Raw genomic sequence first — 10159 nt, forward strand, 5'->3', positions numbered from 1 at the left:
TTAGTGTTTGATTTATATCATGAAAATCGAATTTTAAACGTCAAATCACTATCCATTCATGTTAAACTTTTTTGACAATTTTTATTAATCCTAATTTATTTGTTTATTTTCACTTAGAATCCAACAGATATATCATCACATCAATCTACTACTGATATACAATCTTCACATGTTGCAGAAAGTGTCCCCACTTCTATTCCAGAAGACCAATCATCTTCTACACAGCCACCAGTATCCAATTCATCGAATAATTTAATGAATCCACTAAGACCACAAGTCATTGAAACTTTATGTCAACTTGTATTAGCTCCTAAATTTTCTGAAACTGCTCGTATAATGACCACACAATTGATTACTGATTTGGCTCAAGCAAATCAAAATATGAAGGAATTAATTCTTCGTTTATTGTCAATTACAGCGGGTCAATTGATCTCAAATATATCCGATCAGTTGCAGGTATTAATCATTGTTTATCGATGACTAATAACGTAGATAGTAATAAACGAAGAAACATTACTAGGATCCGTCTGTTCGGGACTCCCGAACCTGTCTACACTCCCTACTTGAAATTAAAGTATTTCAACATCCTTATTCAGACGTGTCCAAATTTAACAACTACTCACTTTTATGAAATCACTCTCCTCTCAAAACAGTCAGTAAAAGCATCTAATGAGAAATTTACTTTCTTGTACTCATATATAACTTTTAACGATAATTAGTGAACTCCATACTCCAAATTGTATTTGAGACCAAATGAATTCTAACTGCACTATAAACTTAGTGTTGTAACATAGCTTGCATGGGTCACTGATATTGATTTTTTATCAATAGGAACTTGCGCAAATCTGTCTTTTCACGTTTTACTATTTCACTTTAAATTGACTAAAACAGCTGACTTTTACGTTTTTACATCTAAAGTTGTGACCGTTCTGATAGGTACATGTTGATTTATAGATATAGTTGGCGGTTACATGACATGAGTACTTTCATTTTTTGGTTGGGTCATTGAACATGCTTTATACAGAGCTAATAGTTTGGCCCTGGGCAAATTCTGGTTATTGGATTGTTAAGCCTCCTATCGATTGTGCTTGTGACATTATCACCTTTGAAGTCGAGATTTATAAATATTGGTTTTCTATTGTCTGTAGATACATCTGTTTTGTTATCTTCAGTTTTTTTCACAATTATCAATAAATTTCTGTCAGTAGCATTTGTCAATTCATAAACTCTTGTCAACTTAATTGAGTCAATAGTTAACCTCTGTTCAATTATTTAGTCAATCCTTACTTCATTTATCAAATATAATATATTAAAATCCCCCGTATTTTCAATTCTCTGTTAATGCTATTATCGTATTTCTTTTCAGTGTCTTGTGTCTGAAGTTGATAAGCGACTGAAAGGTAAAGCATTAGACTCTCTTCCAACACACGATTCATCCAAACCGTCTTCATCTCGTTATCCTTCAGAGATAAGTCGTATTTCTTCTTATGATGTTCTCCCTGATCGCTTTGGTATACCCGGACAAATGGTAGTTGTATCGAGTGATTCACGTTCTCAGACTGCTACCAAGTTTTCTGACCTACAGTTGAATTCTTCTGAAGTTTTCACATGTCCTAACAATGATCAATGTCGTCTTCGTGGTATTTTGGGTTTAATGTTACGTATTGCTGCTGGAGACAGTTCACTAGTTGGTTCGAATCTAATCCCTGTATCGTCTGATGATCTGTTAACTTCTGTACCTGGTGTGAACGAATTCTGGGACCATTTGTGCCAAGCATTTGAAAAACTTCAGGCATTAAATGATCAAAATGCTGTTCTACTATTGCAACCTCTTCTAGAAGTGTTTTGTTTGGCTCATGTCCATTTGGTGAAAGACACTATTCTGCTTCGACAACGTTCCACAAACAGTCGATCTAGTCGTACTAATTCGTGTTCTTCAGGTACACTAAGCCTTATCGACATGGTGCCACTTTTACATATGTGTGTTGATTCTACATCTCATTCAGAACTTGATACTAATAGATCATCAACGACTGATCATCTCTCACACTTGTATTTTGATCTTGGTGGACCTCAATCACCTGATGTCTCTACTACAGGAGAGGATTTAACAGTTACAGCATGTACTTCAACTAATTCGGCAACCACATCTCAAAGTCCATTTTCTAAAAATCCTATAATTGAATTTGCAGATAAATATCGTCGTGGATTAAGTCAAGTTCTTCGCCATCATGGAGCAAATATAGGTGAATCACCTTTCGCTGTATTTTTGGCTTATCCCCGAGTGCTTGATTTTGACGTCAAACGTCGCTTTTTCCGACAACAACTACAATCATTATCTAATCGTTCAACATCCAGTAATCGTTACGACGATGACCCAATAACTGTCTCAAGGGATCGAATATTCGAAGATAGTTATGCCAGACTACACAGAAGATCCGTGAGTGAATGGAAACATAAGTTTGTGATTCGCTTCCAAAGTGAGTTTTGTTGTTTTGTTATGCTTGTCAGATGTATAGCCTATGTATGATTTTATTGCGTAATTATCCAGACATTCCAGAGCTCGTTCTCTCTCTTTGGTCAATGCCAGACATTATTTTTCAATTAATAATTGGTTTTCTGTTAGCGATACTTCTCCATTTTGAAACAAAACATTTTAGGTCACTCTAATGCATTGCATTTCACCATTTTTTTAACCTACAACTATAATTTGTAGCTTTCAAGAGTACGCTTAGATACTTTCATATTAGTCATCGTTACCCAATTTTCATTATGTCTACTTCAAAGACTTTATATTTCAACACGTTCATTCATCAAACTAGTAATTACATCTTTATTCTTTCATACCTGTTAGACGAAGAAGGTCAAGATGCTGGCGGTCCATTGAGAGAATGGTTTTTATTAATGAGTCGAGAAATTTTCAATCCAAACTACTGCCTTTTCCGCGTCTCTCCCGCAGATCGGGTTACATACACAATTAATCCAAGCTCTTACATTAATAGTAATCATTTGTCTTATTTCAAATTTGTCGGACGTTTTATCGCTAAAGCTATTAATGATAATAAACTTCTGGAATGCTATTTCACACGAGCGTTTTACAAACATATCTTAGGAGTACCTGTCAGGTAAGATTAAACATTCATTTGTGCTTGTGTGAGTTATAATCATGATCGCGATTTGTTTTGTTTGTGTTTTTTTGGTCCACGCCTAAGATCTCTTTGATGTATATATTACCAAACTGTACATTCGCATAGGCAAAGATAGAATATATTTCATTGTATACAGAAGTCAGGTCTCCTCCTATGAATAGCTAAATTTTCTATTGTTTTAGGTTCTTGTTTGATTTGAACAGATTCTATAAACAACCTTGAAATTAGTTTTATAGTTGATTATTTAATGAAAGTCAACTGCTTGTTTACATCAGATATTGATTAAGAGATAGTTACCTCGTTTTCCAATGTCTCCATTTCAATTTGGCTTTCTTAGTCAAGATGGCTGTATCGAATCGGTTAATCTGTTACATTTAGTGTCATTTTATGTCCGTACTCATCACATGTAGTGTTTTTTTTTATGTGTGGCAATTTCTCATTATTGCCTATGCATTATGTCGTATGTGTTAAGTTTACGGGCAATGCGACGTTGTCGATATCAAGAAAATTTATCTCCTATTTAATAATTATTTTTTTCATTTTATTATTTTCACTCATCTACAGGTGCTCTGATTTAGAAAGTGAAGATTATGAGTTTTTCAAAGGATTAGAATTTCTTTTAAGTCACGATGTATCTGATTTAGGTTATGAACTAACATTTAGTACTGAGGTATGTGTATATTTTAAATTGTATTCCTTTATTATATTTGTGAGTGTGTAATATAATATTAGACGACTTTCTGTGTCCGATCATCGTTGTCTCCGAAGGATTGCTGACATCCAGTGGCAACATCATGTTAGTAATGCAGAGGTTCGGGCACAGAGATGATAATTCAATTGGTGTCACCATCTTGAAACACCGACTTCAGTGGCTTGGACATGTTCTACGAATGTCGTCCCAGAGAATCCCACGTCGTGCATTATTTGCCGACTCTGGAACTGGTTGGAGAAAGAAGAGAGGTGGTCAGTGCATGACATGGTGTCGTGATATGAAAGGAAGCTGCAAAAAGCTGGCTTGTGTTGGACCTTCACGACCCCCTCGTTGGGGTCCGAGAGATTGTGCGACAGTGTGGTTAGAGACGTTATCAGATATGGCTCAGAATAGAAGCCAGTGGCGATCCTGTTGTAACCTTTTACTTTCTTCATAAAAAGTGGTTGTTTCTTCCTTAACTGAAAGATTTGTTCTGATTGTACCTTTCCGTTCTCCCATTATGACTATGATTATTACTACACTCCCTTACACCAATCTCTTCATTATTGTTTTTTTTACGTTCCTCATTTTTTCTTTTTAAATTCTCATTGTTTTGTGTGGCGCATATATATTTGGCGCACTCCTGTACCAATATATATGTGTTAAAATAAATAATATAATATTAAAGCCGATATCATTGTAAGATGTACATTTATTTGTAGGGATATAATAATGTTGTTTTCGAATTATACTGTGTATAGAATGTTCAGTTGTGTATATCTATTACATCATAGGGATTTAGTATATCAAACAGTTGGTTTGTTTTTAATTTCTACTGAATTCATCATCAAAATTGACTTATTTGTGCTGATTGTAATATGGCTGATAAAATACTGCTAATATGACTATTGTTTTGTCATGTCAAACACGATATAATACGTGACAAATACATGCATCGATTCACACCAACATAGCGAGATACCAGAATAGTATAAGTGGTTATAGTTTTCAGAATGGGTTTTGTGGAGAGTTTTAGAAATTTCACAGGTTGAAATCATGAGTCAATTGAAGCTGGACCACTATGGAAAACCTGGAAGCACTGGACGGTCGTTTCGTATGGGAGGGGTCCCATACTAGGACGAAACGGCCGTCTAGTGCTTCCAGGTTATAGTTTTCATGCTCATAGAATAAGATCTGTAAAATAGTTTAAAAATGTAGGATCAAAGGAAAGACAAAGTGAATACACCTGAACTATTTTGAAGCGTTCTCAACCTTGTCACCCAAATTCTCTAATCATTGGCTACGATAATTGTACGGACCCGGACCAGGTAGTTTGAATTTGCCTACATGGCCCAGTTTAATGTTATGCTTGGTTGTTTTTAATTTTTCCCCAATCTACTCTTAAGCCATCATCACCCATCGAGTTACCAGATGGTCAGGGATACGTAATTTATATCCCAGTCACCTTACATTCAATGAAAATTCACTAACTCATCATGGCTAATGATGCTTCGAAGACATATGTGAAATGGTTGAAACGCTCAACTCCTTCACTCCCTGTCATTATGAACAAGCTGATCAACCATTACACAGCATAGCGACACTTTCACAATGGCGATAAAAAGATAGAAGATTAATCTTTTTAACGAGGTTATAATGAAAGACAGTTAAATTGATAATAGTCAAATAACACATTTTTAGGTAATAAGTTCACTAGAATGTTGTACAGGCCATCCTGGATATGTTACATAGAAGCTTTTCCTTGATCCAATAATCGTCTGTGATGTAAACCTTCAAATGTCATGTGAAACATGTATCCGTAACATTCCAATTACTTTAGGTTATTCTTAGCTATTTACTACTCTTTTGTTTATTAATTTCAGCTTTGTTTTTCCACGTATGTTTTTTTTCTTCTTTAGATAAATGAATTTGGCAAAACAGAAACTCGTGACCTGATTGAAAACGGTCGAAATGTAGCAGTTACTGAGAATAACAAAAAAGAATATGTTCGTTTAGTTTGTCAAGAACGTATGACTGGTGCTATACGTCAACAACTTGATGCTTTCTTAAGAGGTTTCTATGATATCATTCCTAAACGTATGATTAGTATATTCAATGAACAAGAACTAGAATTATTGATTAGTGGTTTGCCTAACATTGATTTAGTTGATTTGAAGGCTAATACAACTTATTCAAAATATCAACCGAATTCACCACAAATTGAATGGTTTTGGCAAGCATTAGAATCATTTGATCAAGAAGATTTAGCACGTTTTCTACAATTTGTTACTGGTACTAGTAAAGTACCGTTAGGTGGATTTATGAATTTAGAAGGAATGCATGGTCCTACTAAATTTCAAATTAGTCGTTCATCTGTTTCAAGTACTAATTATTTACCGTCTGCACATACTTGGTAAGTGTCTATTGGTCTCTAATTTGTGATTTCTGTCATAAAAATTAATGAATGTATTCTTTTCAAAAGATATTTGTTCTGTTGGTTATTATCTAGACTTTAACAACTATTCAGCGAAATTTTTACATGATAATAGCATATGGTTAGAGTTGATTCATTCCAACTTACTTTAGTTATTCACACAGTTATATCCTTTCAGTTTATAGCTGACCTTTTCAACTTGACAAACAGTTATTAACAAGAAGATAAGTTTAACTTTACAGTTAACATGCGTTAATGTAACTCAACAATCTTAACACATTTTTGAATGGGTCGTAATACCACTCAGCTCTTCATACTGAACTTGGAAATGGAAACAAAGTGATAGAGATTTAAACAGTAAATCATTGCTTCATATATTTATGAGTTACGAAGCACATTACGAAAATTGTTTTTATAGTAATACTATTTTTTGAAAGTTTTTTAGAACGTCTTTGCTGAATGCTGGTTGAAATTTTCTAGACTCATATGATACAAAAGATTAATGTTCATACAATCACAACATGACTAAATATGTTTCATCTCTGCCTATCGAATTAACAAGATAGATAATTGGTTGAGTCAGTCAGTCAGTAACAACGTAGAACTTCGTACGTACGTACATCAGTTCGAGTTGCCACACCACATTAGCACAGAGATGCAGTGGTCGATTCAAATCCTGTAGTGGTAGAGGTAATAAGAGTATAAGCAGTAATCAGGAAAATTAGTGTTTGGAGATGTTATTTAAAGAGTATAATACAGTGAAGTAAATTTGGGAAGAGAAAAAAAGGAGACAAGGAGATCAAAATTCGGGAGAACACAAAGAGTGTATGCACCTGCGCCATTGCAAACGATTTTGAGCCATGTCATTCAGGGTCTCTAACCATCGGTTGCTATGATCTCGCGGTCCCCAACCAGGTAGTCTACGCCTACCAATATGACTCAGTCTACTTGTCAGTGACTTCATGGATCTGTGCCATGTTTTGGTCTGGCCGCCCCTACTTTCTTCCAACCTACTCCTATACCACTGAACATCGCACGTCGAGGCAGTCGGTTGTTGGGCATACGTAACACGTGTCCCAGCCATCTCAACTGATGAAGTTTCACTACGTCATCAATTGATTTGCCATCCTTACGTAGTACCCGTTTCCTGACAAGTGCGTTACTTACTCGGTGGTCCCAGGATATACGAGCAATATTTCGAAGACACCTGTGGTCAAATACTAGTAACCTACGAATACTCTCTACTCTTACCGGTCATGTTTCACTGCCATAAAGTAGGACGGAACGAACTGCTGCTCAGTAAACTCATCCTTTGGTTGATAGACGGATATCTCGCCTACGCCATAAATGACGCAAGTTGGTAAAAGCTAGTCGAACCTTCTGTATCCGTGCTGAGATTTCGGTCGGGGATAACTGGTTGAATATACTTATTATTCACTACTTTGTTCGAATTACATAGTATAGCCTGAGAGAGTTCATCTACTTCAGCGAAATGCACTTACACAGTCGCACGTTTACAATCTTCACTGTCTAAAAGTAAGACGATAAAAGCATTCACTTGATATTTGAACATATCTGTCGAATACGTAGATCTCAATTAAGGAAACCGGGAAGCCTTGGTTTCAAACTAATGCTTCGCATAAACTCAAAGTTCCTAAGTGATCAAATGACATACAATCCTACTCTTGTTACAAACTACCATCTCCAACGATTCCCCATTTGCTTGTGGATTGAATTTATAGATCGGAATCCCTAGAGGATAATCCCTCTAGTGAAAACAACTTATCTGTGTTTCAGTGCCAAAGCAGAGTTATACTCAAGTAGTTAAGAATTTCTAATGAAGAACAAGTAATTATAATTTACTCAGCCCTATATTATGAATTGTTTTAGAAACTTATGTATTTCTCCTTAATATATATATATGCGCTCATCTGTTGTATATTTTCTTAACCTTTTACAGTTTTAACACACTTGTATTGCCAGCATATGAAAGCTACGAGCAGCTACGATCAAGACTTTTGATGGCTATACGTGAATGTAGTGAGGGTTATGGAATGGCTTAATTCGCATATTATGATCAACTCATAAGATATAATCTTATGATTGTATCATGTGTTCAACATTTATGTCCTTCCTTTTTTGTTTATCTTCTCTTCTCTTTGTCTTTATCCCAAAAATAAATAATACCGGCAGCTGCCTGGCTTTTTACTGTGATGTGATATCATTATGATGTGGAATTATATGTGCATATGAATGCTGATATTGCAGAATAATATAAGCAATCATGTTGGGTTTTTTTTGTGTTCTGTCTATCCATCTATCTTTTCTTCTTTCTTCTATCTATCTTTGTTTCTGTACTGTGCTTAGATTTATTCATTAACTTTGTTGAAATTCTTATTTCTATTCAATTGAAATCAACTGGTTTTATATATACATATATGTATGAAATATGCTCATTTTTTCATTAAAAAAAAAATACACATTTATTTACACAGGATACAGTTTAATTTTCCATATTTCTACCATAAACTAGTTTTGTCAGTATGTGTGTAGTATGCACACTATTCCCCTCTACTCTTACCTTGAACCAATTCGTATCTGTATTGTTTATCATCTTGTAAAGCTGGGTTTTTTTTTACATTTCTCCTTACATGTAATAGTAATTAGACGGTTAGAATTTTAATGGAAGGTAAATAATTTGGAGATGGGAGATTGATTGAAATATAAGACTATACATACATACATTTATATATCAAGAACATTACTCAGAACTCATTTCTATTCATATAGGGTCAGTCTATTACTATTTTTCATAACTATTTGTCCATTTTTCCCTTCTTTTGTTCATTATTCACATTCTCATCTATTATGGATGATTTTTTCCAATAGTTTTATGTCGGTATTGTTCTCTTTCTTGGTCTTGTGTTCTTTTCTTAAAATAAAAGAAAATTAACCAACTACATATTGTCAGTAATGTGTACCGAGTTTTTTATGCGTCTCTTCAAACTTTTTTTTCTTAAATAACAGTTCTAGATATTTATTTGATAATCGTCGTTCAATATCTTCATCAATGAACTGAATGTGCGTACTATTCTGATTTTCCCGTAACTACTACAGACCATAAGGTAGATTACCGTAAACTACTAACTTAGGCAGTTAAGCGTCAGTTTTTAGTTACGATTGCCTTGAACATGTCGATGTGTCAATATTAAAAGTGAACTGTAAAAATAGGATTCTTGGTAAAAGCATAATATTGAAACCAACTAATCGGGACGAAGAACGCGATTCTCAGGCTTTTGCGCAAAAACAGAATGCCATATACAATCAGCATTAGAAATACCTTAGTATACTCTAAACGTTTAGAATGGTTAAAAAAAAGCCACTTCTTACCACAACAGAGCAAACTGGTTATGATTAACACCTCATATGCGTTGCATGCAATGATTGATTCGACAATTTCTTTAAACCCTCACTTAATCCTGAAACAAACCCTAACCTTGTGGCATTAGATTTTATGGAAGAGCTAATCAAAAAGCGGCCTGATACCTAGCACCTAGCTTAAGACTTTGTGGGACTAGAAAAACCTAACTAGGTCCTTATAACGGTTCGAGAAAACGCACAATCTACGTCAGTATACCATTTCTCCAATTTATAGACCGTAAGCTGTAGAATTTAATATGTAAGATGCCTTCATTTCTCAGTACCATTGTTCTGATTGGTGGTAGGATACTAGTGAGAAGAGGATGACAGTGAAAGTTAAGACTCTCAATCTTGAAAGGGTTATTTACATGGACATACTTAAAAAAACTTGTTTCACTGATAGGCAAATGAATAAAGGCAGAAAATCAAGACTGGAGACCCGAAGTTTTTGGCTCTTGATTGCCA

The 10159-nt window shown here is 34.8% G+C and overlaps 1 protein-coding gene across 1 annotated transcript in view; it reads left to right on the forward strand.

The window, feature by feature from the left end:
• Positions 1–9234, forward strand: part of HUWE1 (E3 ubiquitin-protein ligase huwe1) — a 56056-nt gene extending 46822 nt beyond the window's left edge. The window contains exons 35-40 of the mRNA XM_051213898.1: positions 118–456; positions 1367–2480; positions 2855–3125; positions 3714–3819; positions 5760–6253; positions 8235–9234. Of these exons, the coding sequence (XP_051069918.1) occupies positions 118–456; positions 1367–2480; positions 2855–3125; positions 3714–3819; positions 5760–6253; positions 8235–8337 (2427 nt within the window). The 3' untranslated portion in view covers positions 8338–9234. The remainder of the gene's footprint in view (positions 1–117; positions 457–1366; positions 2481–2854; positions 3126–3713; positions 3820–5759; positions 6254–8234) is intronic.
• Positions 9235–10159: the final 925 nt, after the last annotated feature.

Source organism: Schistosoma haematobium, chromosome 3 (genome assembly GCF_000699445.3).
Source record: "Schistosoma haematobium chromosome 3, whole genome shotgun sequence".
NCBI lineage: Eukaryota > Metazoa > Platyhelminthes > Trematoda > Strigeidida > Schistosomatidae > Schistosoma > Schistosoma haematobium.